Here is a 27880-nt window from a genome sequence, read left to right as displayed (position 1 = left end):
TTGAGTTCAGACACAGCCTCAGAATCCTTCTCAACACACTTAAGATGAAACACATTTCTCCTTCCTGGAGCAGGCATCAGCGTTCTGGGTGGGTGGATGGGTAGATAAATGGTAGGACAAACGTTTATGAAGACATGAAAGCCTGAAAAAGAAAACGACTTGCCCAAAACGTTCTTAGACATTTCACTCAACCTCTGGGTCAGTCCCCTTTCTCTGCAGAAAACAACCATCTTAGAATGTAGCATTCTACTATGAGAATTAAATGAGATCATATAAAGCACCTAGCACAGTACCTGATACATAAATATTACTTTCTCTTTCCCCATTATTTCAAAAACAGAAAAGACTATCCCCTCCCTCCCAGGGAATCTGACATAATTAAGAGCTGTGATCCCCTTTTACACTGCTGGTGGGAGTGTAAATTAGTTCAACCATTGTAGAAGACAGTGTGGTGATTCCTCAAGGCCTTAGAAATAGAAATTCCATTTGACCCAGCAATCCCATTACTGGGTATATATTCAAAGGATTATAAATCATTCTACTATAAGGACACATGCACACGAATGTTCACTGCAGCACTGTTTACAATAGCAAAGACCTGGAACCAGCCCAAATGCCCATTGATGATAGACTAAAATGTGGCACATATACACCATGGAATATTATGCAGCCATCAAAAACAATGAGTGTCCTTTGTAGAGACATGGGTGAACCTGGAGAGCATCATTCTCAGCAAACTGACACAAGAACAGAAAATGAAATATTGCATGTTCTAACTCATAGGTGGGTGTTGAACAATGAGAACACATGGACACAGGGAGGGGAGCACTACACACTGGGGTCTGTTGCGGGGAATAGAGGAGGGACAGCGGGGGGTGGGGAGTTGGGGAGAGATAGCATGGGGAGAAATGCCAGATATAGGTGAAGGGGAGGAAGGTAGCAAATCACACTGCCACATGTGTACCTATGCAACTATCTTGCATGTTCTTCACATGTACCCCAAAACCTAAAACACAATTAAAAAACTCTTAATTTTTACTGATGATTTGGATAGTCAAATCAGAAAAATAATGTGGTTTTGTGAATAATTGGATAAAACCACCAAGATATTCCTTATTGTATAAAGTACATAGCTACTTAGAAGAAATATTTGGCTCAAAGACAATACAGACATATGTTGAGGAAGAGATTATTAAAGAAGTTTTAAAATAAAAAAATAAAAATAAAAAAAAGAGCTGTGATCCCATGAATGAGCTGGGTCTTTTAGACAAGAACCTCCAAAACACAAGCAACAGGCACAGAGCTGTGCATAACACTGTGTGAAGTCATATGAAAGGTCCTAGAGCAAAAAAGTCATGAGATCTAGCTCGAGTTCAAGACTTCATTTTCCTGATCTGCGTAACTGACAGACTGGCCCAAGCCCTGGCTTCCCAAGTTTTGTGGCACATTAGAATGACAAATGCATTTTTAAAGCATTCGAACTGCAGGGCTTCACCCTAGAACTGCTGGGTACAGGGTCCAAGAATCTACGCTCTGAAGCTTTCATTTATCTATCTACACTCTTTAAAGCTACTGGCCCATGTAAAAGCATTTGGAACTCAATAGTGTAGGTGGGTGATGTGGTTTGGCTCTCTGTCCCCACCTACATCTCATTTTGAATTGTAATTCCCATAATCCCTGCATGTCAAGGGAAGGACCTGATAGGAGGTGACTGAACCGGTGCGGGGTGTGTGTGGGGGGGTGGGGGGGTGGGTATGGTTTCCCCTGTACTGTTCTCATGATAGTGAATGAGTTCTCACAAGATCTGATGGTTTTTTAAGTGTTTGACAGCTCCTGCTTCACATGCTCTCTCTAGCCTGCAGCCATGTAAGACTTGCCAGCTTCCCCTTCCACCATGATTGCTAAGTTTCCTGAGGCCTCCCCAGCCATGCAGAACTGTAAGTCAATTAAACCTCCTTTTTTCCTAAATTACCCAGTCTCAGGGAGTTCTTAACAGCAGTGTGAAAACAGACTAATGCAATGGGTTACATTTTAGAAATGGTAACTTTCTGATCGTTTACTCTATAGCAGCTCTCACCAAGCCTTTGGGTTTTTTGTTTTTGTTTTTGTTTTGTTTTGTTTGTTTTTTGACAGAGTCATCAGGCTGGAGTGCACTGGCATGATCTCGGCTCACTGCAACCTCTGCTTCCCAGATTCAAGTGATTCTCCTGCATCAGCCTCCTGAGTAACTGGGACTACAGGCATGTGCCACCACGCCCAGCTGGTTGTTTTTCGTTTGTTTGTTTGTTCGTTTGTTTAGTAGAGATGGGGTGTCACCATGTTGACCAGGATGGTCCTGACCTTCTGATCCACCTGCCTCAGCCTCCCAAAGTGTTGGGACTACAGGCATGAGCCACCACGCATGGTCTCACCAAGCTTCTTGAACTTCACAAGTGCTGTCCCCAACATGGAAATTAAGTTCGAAAAAAACAATCTGGGTCTTTTAAAATGTCGATAATATTCCTTGCTATGCCACGGTGAGGAGCAAAATGGAAAGTGGTACATCAAAGGCCCTGTTACAGTTCCTGGCATAAAGTAGGCTCACTTTAAATGTCAACTTCTTGCCTTTTATCCCTTTAAAATGACAGGGGTTATGGGAAGATAATCCAAAACCAAGGAGCCTGAGCAAGTAAATATAATATTTCTTTTTCATTTTTTCTAGCCTCTTGGACATTCTTGACATCTGCAATACCATTTATGTCAAACTTATATGAGTTAACATAAAATTCCCTGGAAAAAGTGCTGCCTTATAATCAATAAATATCTACTGGATGTCTACAAGGGCACAATGCAGCTTGAGGTTATGGGTGAAGCTGAAGACAGATAAAAGTGTTGAGTCAGCCTCACCTCCTGGGTGAACTGAGCATGGGAATTAAGTTTTGGGTCCCTGAGGTCATGGTGGTACATTTCTGCTTCCAAGCACCAAGTGGTCCCCCAGTGGTCTCTCAAAGAGTTAACACAGTTTTCAAAAGGGCTTGTTTTATTCTTGGCTCTGTGAAGATCCTGCTCATTTAAGGAACACAAGGAATAGTGGGTGACTATATGGCACTGCACCGTCATCCATGCCCTTTAAAGACCTACACAGATATTCCACCTTCTTCACAAACCTTCACTGATTCATAGCTGTGGTTGGCAGGAAGCTAAGGAAGGGATAAGGCTCCATATTTCATTGTACAGATGAGGAAACCGACGTCTGGAGAAAACAGGGTCATAAAGGCAACAAGCTGTCTCAAAGACCACGTATTACAGCTCTTTGAATATCCCATGACTATCCCGTCTCCAGACTTTTGCACAGGCTGTTCCCATTGCCTGGAACTCTCTCATTCATCCAACTCTGAATCATCCTCCTGCTTTCCACTTCAGTAAATGTCACTTCTTCCAGGAAGTTTTCCCTCATCTCTCCCCCAAATCCCGCTTCCATGACCGGATCTTCAAGTTTAACATTCCCCTAACACTAAGCATGACTGTAAACTTTGGGAGGGCACAGACTGTGTCTGTCTTATTTGAAATTGCACCCAAAGCATCCACAGAGTGCATGATGCAGAGGAAGTATTTAATAAATACAGGCTGACTAAGTAGAGGACTTGTCTTCTTTATTGCTCTTTAATGAGCATCCAAGACTTTTTGGACCCTGTTCCCCAACATACACCACTCATGTCTTGATACTCACTAGGCTCCATTTTGATGGAGCAGCAGTTAGCAAGAAGCAAGAGCTGATCCCTGGCTCCCACAACCCCTGTCCCACCCATCCCCTCTTCAGTTCAACAGAGCTGCTCAGAGTTCATCTGCTTTACAAATTTTGTGCCACCTGGTCAGATTTTCCTGCATATGGATGGCCCCAGCATTTAAAGAAAACACACACAATTAAAAATAAGTGCCTTTTACAAAATCCCACATGAGAAATTCGTTTAGAGGCAAGCATCAGAAAAAGCCATACTTCCCCTAGAATGTTTTTTTAAAATCTCAGGGATCATAAGAAGCTCATAAGTCACATTTCCTTTTTCTCTCTGGCCACCAGGAATTTTAGAGCTAAAACTGTTATGTACATAAGACCATATGTTTTGCTTCATCTGCATATTAATTTGCTGCCGCCACTCACCTCCTTTGTGTATATTTTAATTTGTACTTTTCTGGTTTGTTTTGTTTATACGTTTTGTATTCTATTATACATATATCTTGTAAGCTGCTTCAAATTATTTATAGAATGAGGTAAATACGCATATAAATAAGCAAGCAGACAAATAAAATATTCATCTGATACTTTGCAGAGGGTATTGGTCCAAGAGCATTCAGTATCTTTGTCTTATTCCCTTGGTTATTTTATTTTTCCCAAAGAGTAGCACTTCAGTCTGCCTCCAAGCTGCACACAATGCCTAGCACATGGTAGACAATCAAGGCAGGGTGGGGTCAGATGCCACAGGTTCCAATGTCTCCATGTCTCTGAGTCTCAACTTCCACATCTGTAAAGTGAGGATAATACTAAGGTCTCCCTACATAAGGTTCTCATGGAGATTCATGAAAAGATGCATGGGGAGAGCTTAGGGCTGAGTTTAGTATACAGACAGTACCCAGTGGATTAGATACCTGGTCAACAGCTATTTACTGAGCATCCGCTATTTACCTGGACTCATTCTATGCTCTAAGATTGCACTAAGAAGCAAGAAACAGAAACAATCCGATGCCATGCAGCTTATATCCTAATGAGAGAGAAAGGCATAAAGCAAACTTCTAAAAAATACTATCTAATATGATGGCAGGTACCACAAAGGAAAGCAACCCAGCTAAGGAGATGGAAAATGAGCGCAACATAGCGGGAGCTATTTGCAAGGTGATTAAGGCAGGCTTCCCTGAGGAGGTGACATTGAACCTTGCAGGAGGGATCTGGTTCAGAAAGGATCTGAACGTCAGACTTAGGAGCTTAAAAAGGTTCCCTGGGATAATAGGGAGTACTGAAGGATAAAGAGCAGCCAAGTGAGGCACCCATGCTGTATTTTAATAACACCACCACTCTGCATTGGAGACATGGGACAGGGTGTTGCCTGGGACAGGGCTTCCCTACCTGCTCCAGCTGCTTTATGGTGCTTTCCTGCTGGCTCTGGATTTTCTGCTGCTCAATGGCACTGGATTCCAACTTCCAGAGTCTCTCCTTCAAGCCAGCAACACAATTTTCCCCCAGAGATGGTGATCCCAGCAGCTCCCGTTTATGGTCCTGTAGCATCTCCACCTCCTGCTTCAGCTGCAAAGTTTCCTGCTCCTTTTGCTACAGAAACAAAGAGGACAGAGACTGGGACTCACAGAAGTATGCCTCCCTCCTCCCCGAGGAATACCTCTACACCTGCTGGGGCTAGAGTAGGGCTTTCCACTTTCCAATGCCTGCCCTCTCCACCTGGACCGCAAGGCCCCTCACAGCGCCCCCCTGTGGGATACCAGCAAGGGCTGCTCTCTGCAGGGCTCATACAGGCATGGAGTTGGGGGTTGGAGGTGGGATTGGAGTAGATTGTCCCTAGAGATGAATCTCAGAGCATCTACAGGAAGGGTTGACCCCATTTGTAAGGGAAGTGGAGGCACATAGTTAAAGCTTCCTGTGTGCCTTCTGAGGCTGGGATTGAGATGTTGGAGCAGGGAGGCAAAGTGCTCAGAAATTACTCTTCCAGGTTAGAAAGTCAACTCCAGGATCAAATAACTTTGGGCTAGATCGTAAAGGAGCTGAATGCCAGGCTAAAGCGCTTCAAGGTTCTCCTTGGAGTAGTAGGGAGCCACAAAAGGATGAGGAGCAGCTGAATGAGGCACCTGTGTTGTATTTTAGTGACATCTCTCCTGGACAAGGTTATAGCTAACTCATTCTCTGCTGAGCCTGTCACACCTCCCAAGTAAGCACCTCGGAACCTGTGCAGGTAACTGGAGCAAGATCAAGACATCAAGCTTGATCAAACAAAGTCTGATTATCAATTTGCCAGTCACTGTTTGCTATTTTATTAAGACACACTGGGACCCAGCTGCTTGACAGACCAGGATACTGTTGTGAAGCTTTTTCTCTGTCACCATTGCAGCAGGTGCATGGTGGAGTTTCCTGAGATTCAGCCACCAAGAGCCAAGATAGCTCTGTGCCCCCCCCCAATTTCTTACCTTCAACTGCTGCTGCAGCTGGCCTAGCTCCCACTGGACACTGGTGTTCTCCTGGGTCACTTTCTCGCGGAGACCCTTTTCAAACACAGACTCACCTAGGGCCTGGGCCAGCTGCAGGTCAAACCTGTCCAAAGCACAACACGTGTCAGGGTACTGTAGGCAGATGGGTAGGGGAGTGATGGAGGCAGAGGCAGAAAGGGGCTGCAGAGAGGCTGCTAGTTTCCCAAGAACCATGAGAAAGGGGTAGGGGAGTGACGGAGGCAGAGGCAGAAAGGGGCTGCAGAGAGGCTGCTAGTTTCCCAAGAACCATGAGAAAGAGAGCAAAAGGAAGAAAGAGAGAGTGAAAGAATGAAAAGTTGGAAGTTTTCTTCAATGCTTTTACATAAGGCTGTGGACGTAGGGTGGGAATCTGAAAAACCACAGAGCAATTTTGAGGGTTTAGATGAAGTTGCCACAAAAATACTTGATACTTGTTATACTAAATTTCTTCCTCACCATAATCATTCTGCCTGAATTTCCACCGTTAGACTGAGACTTCTGCTGCCCCCATAGCTCCCTACTAAAATGCTAATCTAAATCCTAACCCCAAAACATAATAAAATACATGGACAAAAACAAAAATAGAAAAAACTATATACAGATATAGAATAAAGGATATATTTTAAAAGGCAGCCAGGCGTGGTGGCTCCTGCCTCTAATCTCAACACTTTGAGAGGCCAAGGTAGGAGGACTGATCACCTGAGGCCAGGGGCTAAAGACCAGCCTGGTCAACAAAGTGAGACCCAATCTCTATTTAAATTTTTTTTAATTAGCTGCACTTGGCAAAATTGGCATGCACTTGTAATCCTGGGTACTCCAGAGGCTGATGGAGGATCGCTTGAGCCCAGGAGGTCAAGGCTGCAGTGAGCCATGATTGTGCCACTGCACTCCAGCCTGAGTGACAGAGCAAGACCTTGTCTCAAAAAAAAAAAAAAAAAAGCCTTATCTATCTGGTCTGCCAGCATATATCAAGGTCAAGGCCCCTTAAATCTACCAGGCCCCATTTGATTTCCAATATTTGCTGACCGATGAACAAACCAGTGGATGTATGTAGAAAGAGGATATTCTACATTTCACTTTTTTTTTTTTTTTTTTTGAGACAGAGTCTTGCTCTGTCGCCCAGCCTAGAGTGCAGTGGCACCATCTTGGCTCACTGCAACCTCCATCTCCTGGGTTCAAGCAATTCTCCTGCCTCAGCCTCCCCAGTAGCTGGGACTACAGGAACTCACCACCATGCCCAACTAAGTTTTTGTATTTTTAGTAGAGACGGGGTTTCGCCAGGTTGGCCAGGGTGATCTCAATCTCCTGATCTCGTGATTGCCCACCTTGGCCTCCCAAAGAGCTGGGATTATAGGTGTGAGCCACCATGCCCGGCTGACACTTCATATTTTAACATATTGTCTGGTTTATACTCTAATATGCCATACTAAAGCATGCTGATTATTGATAGAATGATGGACACTTATACATTCTTGTCCTCATTTGTTTCTCCAGCAGAAACATGAAAACTAGATAGTCCTACTGAAAGTCATCCAGGGAATCAATGTCTTGTTAGGGGCCCTCCTGCCCTTCTGTGATGACCACTGGGTGCGAAGCGCTTCCTGGATGTGACGTCACTCTGTTTAGTTGTCTCGGCCTCCTGGCTGTATCACAGTTGAGGAAACCGGTACAAAAGCCTTTGCCAAGCCTCGGTAAGGTGTGACTTTGAGTCACTTGCCCTTGGCCCAAACAGAAAATCCCATTGCTCCAGAGATCTTGATATTGCAGAAGTGGGCATGGGGTTTGGGCTTTGGGGACAAGAAAGCCTCCCTTGTCAACAAGATTATCCAATGTTCCTTAATACTAGACTATCATTCAAAGTCTCAGACTCCTGAGGGACCCAATCATGGGTCAAATAAGGGAGCCCTCCTGTTGGAACAGCTCAGGAGCTTTCTGATTGGCTGTTGGTGACATCATTCAAGAGGCACTATCTGCTGCCTCTGAATGGAAGCATTGTGATGAGAGTGATGATCCGGCAGTCCCAATGTGCCAGGTCCTGGGTTGGGGTCCATGTTGCCCTTACAACTGTTTAGCAAGAAACATGTTATTCGATACATTCACCAAGGAGGAAACTGAAGTTCAGAGAAGAGTGAGTCAGCTCCAAATTCCAAAGTGATGGAAGTGGACTTGGGTCCCCCATCTACTTGTCCATTCCTGGGACAGATGAGGTAAGACAGTAGGGGTCAGACAGTAACCAATGTTGCAGAGGAGTCCTTGACTTAACAGGCTACTTGATGCCAAAGAATAGCTACTATAGGCTGGGCGCAGTGGCTCACCCCTGTAATCCCAACACTTTGGGAGACCGAGGTGGGTGGATCACCAGGTTAAGAGATCGACACCATCTTGGCCAACATGGTAAAACCCTGTCTCTACTAAAAATACAAAATTTAGCTGCTGGACATGGTGGCATGTGCCTGTAGTCCCAGTTACTTAGGAGGCTGAGGCAGGAGAATCACTTGAACCCAGGAGGAGGAGGTTGCAGTGGAGCTGAGATTGAGCCATTGCACTCCAGCCTGGGCAACAGAGCATGACTCTGTCTCAAAAACAAAAACAAAAACAGGAGTAGCTACCACAGACCCCAACTCCTAGCAAACAGTACACACTGACCAGCCAATTGCCTGAGGCCAGATAGGTTTGCATACAACCTTCGCCCTGCTAAGAAAGGGCCTTGGGTCCAGCCTCCCTTGAGTGTGGTAGTCAGTGAGTCTAGCACTGGGCTTACTCTGAGTTCCATCAGCCCTCAGAACCCAGCTTTATGACCCATAGGGTAATCATGCCAACAAAAATCCAACCAAAATGAAACCATTCCAGGCCACTCTGAACTTAGAAGCCAAGGCGGAAAATAGGGAATTCTACCAATGTGGAGACATCACTCTGTCCTGGGCCCAGCAAACTCAGGAGGCAGCTGCATCTACATTTCGATTAAGCCTGGGGAGATGCAAGGAAGTGTTACTGACTTCTAAATGCAAGGAAGTGTTACTGACTTCTAGATCTTTCCTTCACCATAGTCATTCTGCCTGAACCTCCAGAGTTAGACTAAGACTTCTGCTTCCCCAATAGGGTCTCTAATAAAATGCTAACCCAGCTGGAAAGGTAATGCCTGCTATCTGCAACTGGCATCAAAACATAACTTAGCATCTGCCAAGAGATGGTCACAGAGCAGAGGGCATCACAAGACAGCTGAGTTTTGAGAGGAGGACATGCAAATATGAAGAAATAGGAACTTCCCTTGGGGGGTATCATGGGGAGATTCATAAGTCCCTGGAATGAGGGATTCTGTCCAAAGGGAAAAGGAAAGACCAGAGAGATGGATTTTCTTTCTTTTCTTTTTTTCTTGAGAAGGAGTTTCATTCTTGTTGCCCAGGCTGCAGTGTGATGGTAAGATCATGGCTCACCACCACCTCAGCCTCCTGGGTTCAAGCACTTCTCCTGCTTCAGCCTCCCAAGTAGCTGGGATTACAGGCATGTGCCACCATACCCAGCTAATTTTGTATTTTTGGGTAGAGATGGGGCTTCTTCATGTTGGTCAGGCTGGTCTCAAACTCCCGACCTCAGGTGATCTGCCCGCCTTGGTGTCCCAAAATGCTGGGATTACAGGTATGAGCCACTACACAAGGCAAAGATGGGATTTTCTGTCTGTGCAAATTCCAGAGGCTTCGCCCTTACTCACCAGAGAGCTGAAACCCTGTTAGGCCTCTCAGAAAAGTTGGAGGCCAAGAGGGTCATAGCTGGGAGAAACCTAGGGATTGACAGAGTCCAAACCTCTTATTTCACAGACAGGATTATATGTCAGACCTATTCTTCAAGATCAGATGACCTATTAAGTCCAAGGACTCATCTGAAACATCAGTCACGCTCTGGTCCAGAGAGGTGGTGTTTTTTCCAAGGTCACACAGCAGGTGGCCAAGATGGAGCCAAGCCATTTTCCCCACTGCAAGGGTAAGGTTCAGCCAGAGCCCCGTAGGGAGGTGGAAAAGGGAACAGAGTGAGATATCCATAAACAAAAAATAAGCCTCTCTTATTTTGGGGTTGGAGAGCATGCTGACAATCACCCAAAATACCTTTTTCAAATGAAGAGGCCGGCTCAGGAAAGCTGAAGGATAAATAAGGGAAACAATATTTAATGCAGATCAAGTTCAAAATCTATGCCACCTCCAAGGAAATAGAATTCAGCTTGCTACTTCTTGGAAAGGAGGCAGCTCCCACAAAATCACATCTTGGCTCACGCAGGAACATTTTTCTGTATTTTATCATGGGTCTTCTAAAAGAGGCTGCTTCCCACCTATTTTCTTTCTATGACATCTCCATTAGGACTTGGTTGGCTCAAAACAGGACCCCTGTATACCTTTACCCTCACCAAATGAGCCAGAGAACTTTAGACACAGCCAAGGTGTCCAAGCATCACAGGGTCTGAGGTTTTGCATGAAGAACCCTATGAGTGTGTGAATATGAGTGCAAACCCAGGCTCCACCATTACCTCACTGTGATAGCAACCTAAAGGGAACACAAGCATGGGAACGACACTGTGCAGATTCAAGATTAGCATCTTGCTGGTGCATGAGGCCCAATCTCTGCCAGAATGGCTCACATGATCTGAGAGTCCACATCCTAAATAAGAAGGCCATATTTTGGCCTCCTCATTATTCTCCAGCCCGATTTTCACCAATGGGAATAGGAACCAGGATCAGTCCACTTGGATGTACTGACTGCATCATTTAGCCCTTATCACAGGGGCCATATTATCCCCAAACAATAGATAAGGATCCAGCTGGGAAGGGCTGAATGACCTGCTCAAAGTCACACATCTAGAAAGAGGCACCTTCAGGACTTGAATGAGATGACTTTAACATCAGTGCCTGGGCTCCTAATCACCATACTGTCTTGAATCTGCAACAAACCCTTCACTCAACAAATGGGGATGTTAAGACCCAGAAAGGCAAAGAACGTTCCTCAAGGTCATATGGCCAATGGTCAATGTAGCTGAGGCTGGCTAAGAGAAAAGAATCATTTTATTGCTGGATTCTTGGGAGAACCATAGAGGAGTCAGCAGGGAGGAAGATCAGCGCAGAACAAGGGGGTAAAGTCTAGTGGACCTGGCAGAAGTGAGGGGGTTAGAAGGAGAACCTAGACACCCAGAAAACCCCAGCTCCAATGTAGCCCACCCTGGCAGCCCAGGCGACAGTGGGGGATGCCACTCACTTCTTCTGCTTCTTCTCTAGCTCATGGTTTCGACTCTGTTGGTTCTCTAGCAGGACACGGGTGTCCTCCAGGTCACAGGTAAGATGGTGGCACTTCCTCTTCAGTTGCTGAGCCATCTTCCTGGCCCCCTCATAAGCGCTTTGCAGCTCCCCGAGCTGTAAGGGTAATAGAATGAATTACTCAGTTCTGTGGGCATAGAATGGGCTTTTGACTTTGCATTTCAAGGGGTTGCTGTTTCCAAGGTGTTTAATGAGAAAACAGCAGATGCTGGAACGGGGAGACCCTGTCTTTACTACCTTCCTCCTAGAAGCCACTGTTCTGAGCCTCAGTTTTCTCAGAGGTAAAGTGGGAATAATTTCTTCAATCTCAAGGTTGGTTTCGCTTTTGCTCAATAAACCTCCAGCCAATGCACCCACAGATTTTACCTACCCTCCCTCAACTTGATGACCCCCTTAACTGCCAGATATAACTCATCCCAACATGATCAGAAGAGATATGTGAGGATTAGCCACAGAGCAGCCAAAATGGCACACCTAGAGAATCTGACCTGGAATCCCGGGCTGACTCAATACAGGAGAGCACACGGGACTTTGCATGGGCTGACTCAACACAGGAGTGCACACGGGACTTTGCATGGGCTGACTCAACACAGGAGTGCACACGGGACTTTGCATGGGCTGACTCAATACAGGAGTGCACACGGGACTTTGCATGGGCTGACTCAACACAGGAGTGCCCACGGGACTTTGCATGGGCTGACTCAACACAGGAGTGCACACGGCCTTAAACAAACAAAACCGAAGACTCTCGCATCTTCTTCCAGGAAACACTCTCCCAAATGTCCTAGTTTAGATCTGGGAAAGAGCATGCAACTCAGCACACTGGCTTTGAAGAAATGGCCTCATTAAAGAATTGCTTTAAATAAGCAAAACTCTGAGTTAATGAAGCCTGTAATTCTAAATTCAGCATTTGAAGGCAAATGGGATGTTTTCTTATATTCTGCCGCTCAGAAAAGGTTGCAGTTTTATTACTTTTTAATGCAGCATAAATATCCCCCTTCCTTAGGGAAACTGACTCAACTTTATAATTTGTTATGAGGGAACTGGGCTGCTTTTTTGCAGGTATCCATCTGTGTTTATCTGTGGTTCAGATGTCTCTTGAGGACCGCAACGCAATGTTCATCTTGAAAATGACCACTAAAACCGTCACCACCAGCATGGAGGATATCAAGAGTCATTTCCATTGTTTATAAAATCCCATGTGATCTCACCCTGGCCCACCTCTGCAAGGCAATCACATGATACTTTTCCCTCACATTGAGAATAGAAGAGATACACGAATACAGCCTCCACCCTAGGGCTCTTACATCAAATGGGAGAGACTATGAAGCAAGTAGGTAATTACAATACAGCATGATGAGGCCTATGTTTCAGGAGACAACTCAGGGACTCCCAACCCAATCTGCGTCAGCAAAGACTTTCTGGAGAGAGTGACATTTAAGCTAAGATCTTAAGAATAGTTGGAGATATCTAGGCAGGAGAGAAAAAGAAAGATTGCTCAGGGAAGAAGAAATAGCATATGCAAAGTCCCAGAGGTGAGAAAGAATCAGGCATTTTTGGAAGGAGAAAGAAAAAAAACCTGTGTGGCTAGAATCAGTGGTGTGCTGGAGTCGACCAGTACTGACTTGAAAGGATGTACAGAGCTAATTCTGTGCATCTCTTTCAAATTCCATGTTAGTGACGTCACAATGGTACTTTGAAATTGGCAAAGTGGGAGTATTTACACCAGGGAAATTGGCAAGTGCTACAAATCAGGGCTTTTTCTTTTTTCCGGAGAGCTATTTACTAGCACACCATTTGTTAGAGTGTGAACTGGTTAGGATGTAGATGAGGGATCACTGGAGGCCACAGAAGACAAGTGAAGAGACGAAACTATCTGTGCATTCATTTAGAAAGGCTAGACAAGCTTATATTATATATGGATAAGATTGCATCAGATTTGAAAGAACGAAATTTCAGGATATCAGAAATGCAGAGGACACAAAGCCTTAACAATAATAGTGCATACTAATACTACGGCGGCCAGGATGAGGGAGAAGAGCAGTTGGTAGGTCCAGAAATATCCTTTAGGTTAGAGGTTTGTGTCTGAATGCCCAGACAGAAATAAGAGGCAAGGCTCTGAACTCACAGAAGGTGAAAAGTTGCAATGAAGACCCTTGCATTGACAAGCCCCTCAAAGAGCTGCATACACCTCAGTGAGAAGACAAAATAAAAGCTCCACCTGCTGGCCTGGAAGATGGTAAGAAAGCTTGTTTTCACCCCGGATCTAGGTCCGGGGGAAAGTACTCTCAAAAGAATTTTAAACCTCAGGTCTAAGCTTCACGTGGATCTCTTGAAAATTGACAATTTTTACACGCCACAAAAATCTGAGACGAGGAATTTAGCATTATCTCAGGAACTGCTGCCAGAGAAAGTGAAAAAGGATTTCTTCTAGCAGAACACACCCACGACCCTGTTATCAAAGGGCTCCCATCAAAATCAACAGAGTGTTTTTAAAAAGTTAAATCTCCTGCTGAAGATTAACTCACAATAAAAAAAAAATAGCTAAATAGGCACACAAAAACTCACTGGGAGAGAAGAAAAAAACATTCCACAATACAGAACACCTGGGACTACTGAGGGAGGAGCAGAGAAACCTGTTAAAGATGAGCTCAAAAACAAAATTCACAAAACACACAAGGAAAAAAATCCATCGTGAGAGTCAGCACACTTTGTGATCTGAGAACAATTTAAAGAGACTCTGAAAAGTTCCTTGGCTGCCATGTGGCAATTGCTTGAGAGGAGAGGCCAGAGGTGAGGAGGACAATTAGGAGGGTGTTGCTTTGGTCTGGATGAGAGATGGGAGGTAGCAGATTAGAATAGAGGCAATGGGAAAATGTGGCAGTAAGAAATCTGAGTTAAGTGACTTCCACAAGGTTCACGCAGAAATGGAACTGGAACTTAGAGATGCTGAGTAAATGTCTGTATTCTTTATACTACAGAACAGTCTCTGGGCAGAAGACCCATATGTAGAGGAAATATGTTTTATGTCTCGCAGTGACCAGCATTTGTATTAATAGTGAAGATGGAAAAACCTCAAGTGGCTGGTGTCCTCTTCCTCCCTCCCCAGGGTCAGCTAACACCTTGATCACCCACAGTGGAGGTGAGAACCTGCCCACTCTCTGACACTTCGGTGGCCAAGACTATCCCTACATCTTACCTTCTGCTCCAGCTCTTTCCTGGCTGTCAGCTCCGAGTCCAGCCTCTCCTCACATTGCTGCAGACGCTTTCTGAGGAACTCGTTCTCCATCTGAGCACAATCAAAGCGCATCTGCCACTCATCTGCTGTTTAATGGAGGCAGGGAGACCAGGATAAGAGGCCAAATGAGCGTAAGCCAAGAGTGAGAGGGGCTCTCCTCCACTTTCTTGACTCTTTGCATGCAATTTCACAATATTCACGGAGTCCCAGAACTTCAACCTTGGACCAAGAAACTATGCTTTAAGTCTGAGTTTTAAATAATGCTTCCTCCAGGAAGCCTGTCCTGACCACCCCAACTGTCTAAAGTTCTTGACTAATCACTCTTCTAAGATGGGTTGCCTTATACTGCTTAGTTGTCTCTACAAGTGCATTCATATCTTCCCCTTTCCAAGGAAATTTCATACTCCTTAAAGGCAAGGGAGCTGTTTCAGTCTCTGTGAGTCCTTCACACCCTCTGGAAGAGTTCCCTATAAGTAGATTCCCATACATGTTGATACAAGCTCATGAATTTCTTAACGAACCAAATACAATAATCAGGTAAAAAGAGTCATCCTACTGGCCACCTTTATGGGGTGGCTCAGAGTATGTAACCATTGGCTGTTGGTTGAATTAACAAATAAGTAAATTAGCAGTAATTCAAGACTCTACTAAACTGGTCAGAAGGTGTCTCTGAAGATAAGATGAACACCAACTCCCTTGATTTGGTAAATATCTCAGAAAAATATTACCTGGTTTGATTAAAACTGTTTGACTCATTAGAATTGATTATTTTAGTCTAAGATGTCTTATTTTTTGACTATCTGAATAATAGAATCATGCCCATTAAGTTAATGGAGCTGTGGAAAACTTTCCACAAGCGGATGACTGAAGATAGAGAACACCTACTTATTCATTTATCATCCATCCATCCATCCATCCTTCCATCCATTCACACACTCATTGAGCACAGTACTTTGTACAAGATGCAAGGGATAATGAAATAAGAAGCCATATCCACCCACCTTCCAGAATAATCTAGCAAGGGAGACAAATAAAAAGAAAGCTGAAACTTAATTTTCAGCTTTTTGTTAACTTGTCTGAATCACCCAGAGGTGATTTACCCAGAGGTGATTATTTCTCATACTAGTTCTTTTTCATACTAGTTTACTATAAAGTAACAAATAAAGTAAAGTGGTATGATCACGGCTTTCATAAAGAGGCTTGTAAAATCCAGAAAAGAACTCAAATTCATAAGACAACAAATTTGTTTTGTTCATCATTGTGTTCCCAGAATATACTATAATGCCTAGCATATAGTAAATGCTCGAGGCTGGGTGTGGTGGCTCACGGCTATAATCTGAGCACTTTGGGAGGCCGAGGTGGGTGGATCATGAGGTCAAGAAATCGAGACCATCCTGGCCAACATGCTGAAATCTCGTCTCTGCTAAAAATTACAAAAATTAGCTGGGCGTGGTGGTGCCCACCTGTAGTCCCAGCTACTCGGGAGGCTGAGGCAGGAGAATTGCTTGAACTGAGGAGGCAGAGAATGCCGTGAGCCGAGATTGCACCACGGCACTCCTGCCTGGAGCAAGACTCTGTCTCAAAAAAAAAAAAATGCTCAATAACTTTCACTGGAAAGGTGGATAGTTGAATGGTTAGGATGTTTGAATAGATGATGTGGTGGAAGATTAATGGATAAATATTCAGTTAGGTAGGCGAAATGATGGATGGATGGATATTAGTGTGGACAGATAAGTGGGAGCATGGGTGGATGAATGCATGGATTGATAGATAAATAAATGGTAGGGTAGATGGATAAATGGATGAATGGTGGGTGGGTGGATGATGGATGGACGGATGGATAAATGGATGGATGGATGGATGGATGGGTGGATGGATGGATGGGTGGATGGATGGATGAATGGGTAGATGGACAAATGGATGGATGGGTAGGTGGGTAGATGGATGAATGGGTGGATAGATGGATGGTAGGACTAAGTTCTTGAAAGAGGTGACCTCAATAGAGATTTCTACATCATTAACCAAATGAAGGATGGCATAATAATAAAGCATTAAAGCTTGCTCAAGTTTCCACCAAGGTAAAAATATCATGATAGGAAAACACACTATCTCTCCAAAAGGAAAAGCCTCACAATCACAAGCAGCATGGCTCACAAAAGTAAGAAGCAGCAACAGAAAGCATTTCGGCAGTTGCCCATGTGCCCTGTGCTACGATGTGCTATAGAGCAAGTGGCATGAGTGGGCAACATGAACAAGAGGGGGAACTGTTCTCCTTCAAGGCTCATTTCTTCCCTGCCCATGGTTGCCACCCCTAATCAATGTGTATCATTTCAGCCTTTCACTATCCAGTCACCTTTTTTTCCTGAGTTTACCCGATCTCCCCATTTATATTGCAACTATCTCGAGAGCAGCATCCAATTAAAAATCCTTTGTAACTCCCACAGTGTCCAGCTCAGTGCCGAATGCATATCATAAAAGATTCTCTTTAAATATTTAGCCATGCATAAAGGAAAAACATATATTAAAAATAATTCATACTTCATCTTGAACCAATGAGGCAGCTGTAGTACCACTGCGATGGTATGATTAAAATGTTTTACTGCTTCTTTCAAATTTCCAGTATCTTAGAAATTTTCCGTAATGAGTATGTATTACTTTCATAATGAAAAACAAAATATTTGTGGGCTGGCTGCTTGGAATGAGCATCCAGAGCTGAGAGCCTATAGCACTGTGACTAATGTGCCGATGGGCTAAGCACATGGCCCCCTTTCATTAACACCCCGATCTTACCAAAGAAAAACAAACCGGGAAACATTATTTAGACGTGAATCTCACGCAGATGGAACTGACACTGGCACCCCTCTGGGGATTTATAGAAATCACCTCCAAGGCTGGACGTGATGGCTCATGCCTGTAATCCCAGCACTTTGGGAGGCTGAGGTGGGTGGATCATCTGAAGTCAAAAGTTCATGACCAACCTGACCAACAAGGTGAAACCCCATCTCTACTAAAAATATGAAAATTAGCCAAGCATGGTGGCACATGTCTGTAATCCCAGCTACTTGGGAGGCTGAGACAGGAGAATTGCTTGAACCTGGGAGGCGGAGGTTGCAGTGAGCCAAGATCAGGCCACTGTACTCTAGCCTGAGTGACAGAGCGAGACTCTGTCTCAAAAATAAATAAATCAATCAATAAATCACCTCCAAGGCCAAGGACTGTCCCACACTACTGATTCTATACCAACATGTTTCCCTCTCCCTATGTGTACCCTACCTTGTTGGGTCTCCTTTATGAGAGAGCCTCAAAGTCTGTGTTAACCTCCTTGGTAAATGCCTGCCACGAGGGGAACCAGGATGGAAGAACAAGAATGGAACAGAAAACAAATACACATTTCTCTCCTCCACAGACACCTGACCTCCATTCCTCTGAGTGTCCCTGACACTTCAGGGGCACAAATTCTCTGGACACAGGGAGGGAGGGAATAATGCTGACATTTTATAGAAACTGACCCACTGGATAGCCTTCTCACCCAACTCCATTAGGCTGGGAGAGTAAGATGCACAGTGAGAAGCTGGCAAAGATGTCACCATGCTGTCCGATGATGATGTCTCCAGGCCACTGTGTAAGAACAACATCCCCAGAAACTCCTCACACCTGTAATCCCAGCACTTTGGGAGGCCGAGGACGGCAGATCATGAGGTCAGGAGATTGAGACCATCCTGGCTAGCACAGTGAAACCCTGTCTCTACTAAAAATACAAAAATTAGCCAGGCATAGTCCCAGCTACTCAGGAGGCTGAGGCAGGAGAATCACTTGAACCCCAGGTGGTGGAGGTTGTGGTAAGATGAGATCGCGCCACTGCACTCCAGCCTGGTGACAGAGTGAGACTCTCTCTCAAAACAAAAACAAAAACAAAACATAAAAGTACCTTGCCCATAAAGCCACTATTTTTAAATCACATATCACATGGCTAATTTGCTATTTAGGATACTGTTGGATTGACTGTTTCATGTCTGCTTATTCCATTAGACTGTTAGCTCCAAGAGGGTAATGCTGTGCCTGTTTGCTCTGCCACAGTCACAGCCCCTCATGCAATGTCTAGCACCCAATAAGTGCTCCATCTATGACAGACTGAAGACATGGAAAAGACAACTTTGTCTATCAGCAACCAGCCCCAAGGGTCCCAGGCTTCTTACCTCCAGCAGGATTCCTTTCCAAGTCATTCAACTGAATTTTCTGCTGGGCTTCTTCCAACTGTTTATTCACATCTCCCAGTTTTTTCTGGACTTGTTCATACTTGCTCTAGAAGAAAGGGCTCAAGGTCCAAACTAGCTCTGGACAGACCTGGGCTGGTTGTCTTACCCACGGTGCTTCCAAGGCTCATATCGGCCACACTCTGCACAGCCCTGACCCATGCAGACTCCAGGACCATGGATAGCACCTCTGCACACTTCTCACCCAAATCACCTCCAAGCCCAAAGACTGTCCACCTTCTGCCAATCCTCTCCTATTTGCTTCTCCAGCCAGGGACTATCCGTCCACCCATAATGCTTCCAAGGCCAAGCCTTAGGAGACCTAAGTGTCCCCCAGGATCTTGAGCCCAGCAGTCAGTCAACCTGTGCATCTTGCCTAAGCTTACTGATCCCTAATGAGAATGTCAGGGGGCAGACCCAACCATTCGTGGCCACCGTGTTCAGCCAGCCCTGGCCATCCCTGACCACTCACCTTGAGCTCCTGGATCTCCCGGAAGGCCTGTAGCCGCTCTGCCCGCTCACTCTCCAGCACCTGGCAGGCCACATCACCTTTGAAGCGCTCATCGGCAAGTTCAGTGGTCAAGTCAGCAATCTGGATGCGGAATGGGGCAGTCAAGGAAGGGTCACTCAATGGAGCCACCAACCCTTTTCTCCCCATGCATAGGACCACCTTTGGACCGATCACTAGCTATCATGGGAAAGCAACCCTTGAGTATAACCAAGTGGTTAAGAGCATGGACTTCAGAGTTTTACTGGTCATGATGTGGTAGAATTCTTGGTCCAACACTCACTAGCTGTGTGGTTTTACACCAAGCAGGATGCCTTGCTGGTTCTCAGTTTCTCAGTTTGAAAGCTGGCAAAACAACATACATTGTTGTTTTGAGGATTCAAGGAGATAATCCATTGAAAGCTCAGAACTGTGCCTGGTACACAGGAAGTGCTCAATTTAAAAAATGGCCATTTTAGTGGAATCTCTTTTTTTTTCCTGAGACAGAGTCTTGCTCTGTCACCCAGGTGGAATACAGTGGCATGATCTCAGCTCACTGCAACCTTCACCTCCCGGGTTCAAGCGATTCTCCTGCCTCGGCCTCCTGAGTAGTTGGGACTACCAGTGCGTACCACCACACCTGGCTAATTTTTTGTATTTTTAGTAGAGACGGGGTTTTGCTGTGTTAGCCAGGATGATTTTGATCTCCTGACCTCATGATCCACCCACCTCAGCCTCTCAAAGTGCTGGGATTACAGGCATGAGCCACCGTGCCCAGCATGGAATCTCTTCCTAACCGGCTTTTAGCAAATCATCTCACAGGTTGTACCAACACTGTCCCTCAGTAAGACACACTGATGGACACCCACTGCACCAAAATGTTCTCCGTCAGACCACCTCTCTACAGTTCCCCATGGTCCATCTGCCTGCAGCAGGTGACGGGCATGCACATCAGCATCAGTGCGTGTTCTCCCAAACTGCTTTTGCCTATTACATTTTTACCACAGCTATCCAGTTAGCTACTACATAAACTTACAAAGTATAGCTGGATGGCATTTCCATGAAAACTAGGTTGAATGCCTTAGAAGGAATTAATAAAGGTAAGCTGCTTCTTAAAATGCTGCCAAACAGGCATCATTACAACAACTAAAAAGAAACTGGAAGTAAAAAATTAGGTTTCTGCATTCAAATTGCTTTGCCATTTGCTCTGTTTTAAAGAAGCCAAAATCAGAAATCACATGGTTGTATATTAGGAGTGTGGGTTTAAGAAAGAAAGAAAAATGGATGTGGTCCCACCTCAGAAATAAAGGGATTCAAATTATATGTGTAATTAATTTTAAAATAGAAAATTTTTAATGAATTCCCACCTACACTGCCTTTTTTTTCCTAGCTAACTGACCAGCCACTGATACCAAGTGAGCGGGCTTCTGTGGTATTATTGTTCCAAAATGAAGCACTCAGGGTTTGAGGATATGGCAGAGTACGTAAGGGGAGATATATATTAGTGGGGCATTTGTGGCCAAGAGGCAGAAAAATAACCCCATGAAGAAGAAGGGTAGCTCATAAAACTGAGGCTACCTCCTTTTTCTTTCCTTTTTTCTTTTTTTTTGAAACGGAGGGAGTCTCACTCTGTTGCCCAGACTGGAGTGCAATGACGTGTGCAATCTCAGCTCACTGCAACCTCTGCCACCCAAGTTCAAGCGATTTTCCTGCCTTAGCCTCCCAAATAGCTGGGACTATAGGCACATGGACCGCGCCTGGCTGATTTTTTATATTTTTAGTAGAGGCGGGGGTTTCACCGTATTAGCCAGGTTGGTCTCGATCTCCTGACCTCGTGATCTGCCTGCCTCAGCCTCCCAAAGTGCTGGAATTACAGGCATGAGCCACTTTGCCCGACCCCTGAGGCTACCTCTTAAGGGAGGCAGAGGAATTGAAAAAAAATAAAGAGGTGGGGTACAAGGTTTGAGTCCAGCCTCAACAACGAACACCTTGGACAATCCCTTCTGCTCTGGAGCCTCGGTCGCCTGAGCTGTAACATGCATTGAATTAGGTGTGGTCACGTGTCCTCTTGCCATAAATTTTGCATGTGAAGATATTAGAAAGCCTCACTCTTTCATTGGACCCTCTGTGTCGTGACTGGTATTTAGGGGCAACTGTGAATTATCTTTACTGAGAAGGTAAAGGGTTCTTACGATGAGCAAGGTAGCTGCCCTTCTGAGCTAGCCTCTCTTGGTACCGTCAGCTCAGGCAGGGTCAAACTTTATTCAGCTGTCCCATGAAGAAGGAAGAGGGAAATCTATGCTCTGACATTCAAGAATATATATTGCCAGGATATATTGCCAAAGGGGGAAAAAAGGCAAATTAGCAGAATAGAATGTTTGGTGTATTCCCATTTTTGTTTGCACAGAACAAAGCACTCCCAAACTGTTTATTGGGTTTTTTTTTCCTAGAAGGATGGGTTCACAGGGAACTCCAATTTTCTTGTGATGTATTTCTGTACTGTTGATTTTTTAACTGCTTTTGTAACCACAAAACAAAACAAAATATCTTTCAGAAAAAGTGAAAAAAATACAAAATCTGAGGCTGCTCTGTGCATTCCATGCTCCCCATCTGTTTCACTTCTCCAGCCCATCTGCTTCCCACCCTACTGACCACATCACCAACTGCTGAGACCAAAATACATATTTCAATAGACACAGAGGAGAAAGAAGGCTTGGGAGAAGCATTGCAAAGTCACCTCACATGTAAGTGGCAGAACTGAGATTTGAACTCACACCTGTCCAGTCCAAGTCAGGACCACCAGTTAATGAATGAGAGGCTCTTCAGAGATGCTCCTGTTTGTCCCCAGTAGGGAGTTTTCTCTTGTTGTTCCTTCCTGGGCACCAGGAAGTACCTTGCAATGACCTCGGATGCTTGTTAAAATGCAAATTCTAGGCCAGAGCATGATGGTTCATGCTTGTAATCCCAGTGCTTTGGGAGGCTGACACAGGAGGATCACTTGAGTCTAGGAGTTGAAGATCAGCCTGGGTAACATAGCAAGACCCTGGCTCTACAAAAAAAGTTTTAAAAAATTAGCCTGTCGAGATGCTGTGTGCCTATAGTCCCAGCTACTCTGGAAGCTGAGGCAGGAGGATCAGTTGATCCCAAGAGCTCTAGGCTGCAGTAAGCTATGATCACACCACTGCACTCCAGCCCGGGTGACAGAGTGAGACCCTGTCTCTTAAAAAAATAAAATAAAATGCAAATTCTAGGACTGTTGGATCCCCAAACTAGGATCTCTAAACGTAAGTCAGGAATCTACATTTCAACCTGCTCCGGGGTGATTTTAATACACAACAAAATTTAAGAATTACTGCCATAGAAATTGCCAGGGTCTCCTCCTAATTTTGGCCTTACACTTGGATTTGGAGGGGTTAGATTTGCTTAAGACTGTGCAAAATCATTCTTGCTGCAAGAGCGCTGATTTACACTGGCCACACGACACAGGGCGGGGTAATCCAGAAGTGCCCCGGTCACACCCCTAACCACCATCCTTGAAATTAGCATTAATTCCAAGCAGCAGAATTGTCTTCTCTCTGCCTCAGCCAATTAGTGTGAAATTTAATTTGTGCTAATCGGCCTGAGCAACGGGAGCACAGAATTAATTTGATGCATTAATTTTGAATTTCACAGAACCCAAAGTGAGGAGCCCAAAGGACAATTAGTCTTTTCAAACTGGGGACACATGCTTTTCACAGAGATAAGTGGCCTCTGACCTTCCCCTGTCCCCACAAATCCCTATCCCTTCCCACACCGTGGGGTGCAGGGGCTTTGGATGGAGGTGAGAAGCGGGCACCCCGCTCACAGCTGTCAGTGGACTGCAAATTGAAAACCTGTTTAATGAAGTGGGGAGCCTAGTTTGCAAACCCAGAAGAATCCTTGCAGATTACTCAAGAACCAATTAACTAGAAATTATCTTGAAAACCTCCCTGGATCTACCACTTGGCCAAACCAGCAGAAATATTATTTCTGTTGAGGGACAATTACTCCAAGGGCCTGCTAGAGAGAAGGGGAAAGAAATTAATAAATTTGTTGTATATTTTGTATGGAGTAGAACAGAAATATATATATTCTATGCACTGGCCTCATTTGCAGTTTGGGGGAGAAATGGGTAACTGGGATTTGATGGATGTTGCATGCTGAACACACATGGGGTCCCTGGGACTGTCACTGTTGCTTGTTATTCATGGAACCAGTAAGCACTATGTCAGCACCTACCATGTGCCAGGTCCTGTTCTGAAGGACCCCACTGGCCAGTCAGAGAGACAAGTCAACCACAGGGGCACACATGGCTCTTAGTTGACCCTGTCCTCGGCTCTTGTATTCATGGACTCTCAAGCCCAAAAAACATCTGTCCTGCAGACAGCAGTAAACAGCGACTTTTTGCTCTCCTCCTGTACTTTGCAATTTGCACAGAAAGGATCTGTTCATTACAACCCCTTGAGTGAGAAATAGCTCACACTCTTGAAATGCTGAGGATATACCAAGTACACTAAGCACTTGGCATATGTCATTTTTCAGTCCTTCAAATACCTTATGAGGAGGGTAATTTTATTATTCCCTTTTCACAGAGCGGGAAACTGAGGCATTGAAGAGGGAGTAATTTGCTTAGGATCATAGCTGATACGTAGCAGAGGTAGTCCAGCTCAGGCTGCCTGGCTCCTAGCACCTGGTTCATACCCACCCCACTATGACCTTTCTTAGACCTCCTCCACCCCTCTGGTTTCTGGAGGTTAGCAAAGCAATTATCCACCAGAACAGATCAGGCAGCAGTACCCCAGAGAGCTGAGATTAAGTAGCCAGTGGGTACAGATCAAAGACCAAGTAAGATCTGGACGTCAACCACCCTTGCTGGGCACTTCGGCCAAAGAGAGCCTGTGTAGCTGCCCAGTGGAAAGGAAGCCCCCACTCCCATCCCCTGCAACCTGAGGGATGAAAAGACAAAACCAGGCAGTAAAGGGCCAGCCCAGCTGCAGCACCAGCTGGCTCGTGTGATGTTTCAAAGAGATTAAGCCGTGGCTTCAGTCTCATGGTACTGCCCCCGGAGCTGCCTCAGTTGGCAGGGGAAATTCGGAACAGATCTCCAGCTTAGTGGCAGGCTGCCGGGTTCCTCAGAGATGCCTGCTGGGCACCAGTGCCAGCCCTCTGCTGTGCATCCCAGCTGAGCCCATCACTTATTACTACTAAGTCGTGATAATACATAATAACCATCACCACATGCACAGCTTTACCCATGGACGGCTCACAATACTGAGAAGTGGATACTGATGTTGTCTCCAGGTGCCATATGGGGAAACAGAGGCACCAAGGTGCAAACACTCTCCCAAGGACACAAACCAGGCAGTGGCTACTTAACCACTCTGCCGAACTGACTCTTGAGGACTCACTGAATATGGGTTGACTGAACTAACAAGTGCAGGACAGCTATTCATACATGTGAAGGCTCTGTCGGCTCTGGCATGTCCGTGGGAATGGATCAGTCTTGTAAGAATGCCAGGAGAAAGGTCATGCCTCTGAGCTGGGCAGATGAGGGTGACACACCACCCACTGGCCTCAGGGGTCCCTCTAGAAAGAAGGGACAGTTATGGCTTTTCAGGGCCTTTAGAAGGGGCCTTCAAGGACCACTAGGGCCCCCCAAGTGCTTCAGCAGAAAGAGGAAATAATCCTAAGATCATGAGACCCACATACCCCTTCTTGAAAATGTCCTTTGGCCCTGCCCTCCCCTTCGGGATGAAGTCCAAACCTTTAAAGCGATTCTCCTGACCCCTGCGATCCAGTCAGCTTCATGCCTCATCCCTACCCCATAAGCAACCCTCTGGCCACCCACACACAAGACGCTCCAACCACTGTGAGAACTGCACCTGCCAGACCAGGTTCTGCTCTGTCTCTGCTCTTGCTGTACCCTATACCTGGAATGTCCCCTCACCTTGTCACCCGGCCAGTTCCTGCTTGTTCTTCAAGACTCCTCCCCTGTGAAGCCCTCCCTGACCCCATTTCCCACCTCGGTAGATGCTTCTCCCCATCACAGTCTGTCTGGAGTTGGCCAGCCCTGGGTTCAAATCCCAGTTCTGCCGTTCACCAGCTGTGTGACGTAGAACAAATCATTTCAGCTCTCTGGGCTTCCTTGCCTCACCGATAAGATAGAGATACTAACACCTTCCTCACAGTTTGAGTTCAAGGTAAAATTAGATAATGTGGGTAAAGGACTTATCACAGCAGCTGCACAGAACATCACTCACTTAGTGTAACTTTTCTAATTAAATTCAGTATGACTCCATTCATTCACTGAATTTGCATTGTATGCTTTGTGCTAGACACAGAGGGGTATAAAACTGTCTAAGATGTGGCATTATCTTTGAGGAATTCACTCTGCTGGTGGGAGGGTGAACACTTTTAAAAATATATTTATTGGTAGTAGTGGTGATGTAGCTTGCTAGGTAGCAGGCAGTGTTGTAACTGTTTTATATACACCTTCTCCCACAGGTTAATCATAACGAAGTAATGATTACCTTTGCCATTTCACTGATGATGAAACAGAGGCTAAGAGACTTGAAGACTTTGCCCACAATCTTGTGGCAGTAAGAGCACACGGTCAGCCATCTGGAACTCAAGCCTGCTCCACCCTCTGTCCCTCCAAACTGGACATACAAGGTGGGGTCACTATATTCTTTCCGTACCTTGTACAGTGCCCAGATTATTCATCTGTGTTACAAGGCAGGTAGAGAAGACATTATAGACTCGGTTCTGAATGGGCAAACTGAGGCACACAGTCAGAAAGAACACACCAGCTGTTCTTTAGCAGAGAGGCCACCAGGACCATCTGTGAATGTGACCACCATGCCTCTGCCACTGTCCACCAGGAGACCCTCTCGAGCATCTCTTAGCAGTGAAGGCTCAACAGATCCTAATATTCTAAGACAGATAAGAAACGAGGCTGCCTAATTCCCCTGGGCATTAGGGAGTGACCAGTCCAGTTCCCCACAGATGCATGATGCGGCGGCAGGATCATGGAGCAAGGAGTCAGGAGACCTGGGATGTGGTCTGGGCTCAGTCACCAGTGACCACATGATCCCAGCAAGCCACTTTCCTACCCCTGCTAGACACAAGCAAGAAGCCACACTCATGACCCATAACCAAACCCCCTCCGCACTTCGCAAATACATTTTCTGACCTACATGCATCTCCAGTCCCCGTCAGTGGATTCTCTGCGCAATTTATTACCAAAAGCGAAACCTCTCAGGCTAATGAGGCCAGAAATCAGGAGGGCATGAGCCTGTCTTCTGCCACAAATAAGATCCTGGAGGGAAATCTAGAACCTACTACTCCATAGAGAGGAACAAGGATCTAGAGATATAAATACCATTTGACCCAGCAATCCCATTACTGAGTATACACCCAAAGGGTTATAAACCATACTATCATAAATACACATGTACACATATGTTTATTGCAGCACTGTTCACAATAGCAAAGACTTGGAACCAATCCAAATGCCCATCAATGATAGACTGGATAAAGAAAATAACACATATACACCATGGAATACTATGCAGCCATAAAAAAGCATAAGTTCATGTCCTTTGTAGGGACATGGATGAAACTGGAAACCAACATTCTCAGCAAACTAACACAAGAACAGAAAACAAAACACCACATGTTCTCACTCATAAGTGGGAGTTGAACAATGAGAACACATGAACACAGGGAGGGGAGCATCACACACTGGGGCTTGTGGGGAGGGGGCTATAGGAGGAATAGCAGGGACTGAGGGGATTGGGGAGGCATAGCATTAGGAGAAACATCTAATGTAGATGACCGGGCAATGGATGCAGCAAAGCAGCACCATGGCAAATGTATTACCTATGTAACAAACCTGCAGGATCTGCACATGTACCCCAGAACTTAAAGTACAGCAAAAAAACACCCCATCTCATGATGTATCCCATATGTTTCCAAAACCTTACAGGTGCTTCCAACAAGAAGGCCACCTCTGCTTTCTTATGAAAATTTAAAAACAAAAAAAAACAGTTTGTATCAGGGCAGATTTTGCATGCTTGAAGAGTATTTACAGCCAGCTTCTTAAAAGCTCCTCACCTCCTCGTCTGCTCCTTCACAAATGAAGCACTTAAATCATTTTGCAGTAATGCTGTCTTTTAATAAGCCTAGTCAAACGGAGTTTCCGCCAACGAGACACAACATGTTTTCGCAATGTTTCTATTCACTGTTTCTCCCCTTCCAGAGACAAAGGGGTGGGGTGCAGAGGCCGTGAACCGCAGCAGGGATGTCTTCATGATGCGGCCCTGGAAGGGCATCTGATCCCCGTCTGCTAACAGAAATTCCCTTCTAAGAAAGCAGATGCATG

At 45.3% G+C, this 27880-nt stretch overlaps 1 protein-coding gene and 2 long non-coding RNA genes across 8 annotated transcripts in view; 2 read left to right on the top strand and 1 right to left on the bottom strand.

Annotated features, from left to right (window-relative positions):
• Positions 1-27880, bottom strand: part of MYO18B (myosin XVIIIB) — a 397224-nt gene that overhangs the window by 219657 nt on the left and 149687 nt on the right. For all 6 annotated transcript variants that reach the window (XM_078336710.1, XM_054239730.2, XM_054239724.2 and 3 more), the window contains 6 exons: positions 19465-19584; positions 18936-19041; positions 14701-14825; positions 11443-11597; positions 6166-6289; positions 5099-5299 (listed from right to left, as the gene is read on the bottom strand). In XM_078336710.1, coding sequence (XP_078192836.1) covers positions 5099-5299; positions 6166-6289; positions 11443-11597; positions 14701-14825; positions 18936-19041; positions 19465-19584 — 831 coding nt within the window. The remainder of the gene's footprint in view (positions 1-5098; positions 5300-6165; positions 6290-11442; positions 11598-14700; positions 14826-18935; positions 19042-19464; positions 19585-27880) is intronic.
• On the top strand, positions 8204-26136 carry LOC118144333 (uncharacterized). Its single transcript, XR_004729069.3, has 3 exons — positions 8204-8411; positions 22034-22223; positions 26002-26136. It is a non-coding gene; the product is annotated as an uncharacterized LOC118144333 (long non-coding RNA).
• LOC144577630 (uncharacterized) lies at positions 10054-14744 on the top strand. Its single transcript, XR_013521914.1, has 3 exons — positions 10054-10182; positions 11463-11520; positions 14611-14744. It is a non-coding gene; the product is annotated as an uncharacterized LOC144577630 (long non-coding RNA).

This window comes from Callithrix jacchus, chromosome 1, assembly GCF_049354715.1.
Source record: "Callithrix jacchus isolate 240 chromosome 1, calJac240_pri, whole genome shotgun sequence".
Lineage (NCBI taxonomy): Eukaryota > Metazoa > Chordata > Mammalia > Primates > Cebidae > Callithrix > Callithrix jacchus.
Note: the sequence above shows the minus strand (reverse complement) of the source record. Positions and strands in the feature narration are given on the sequence as shown.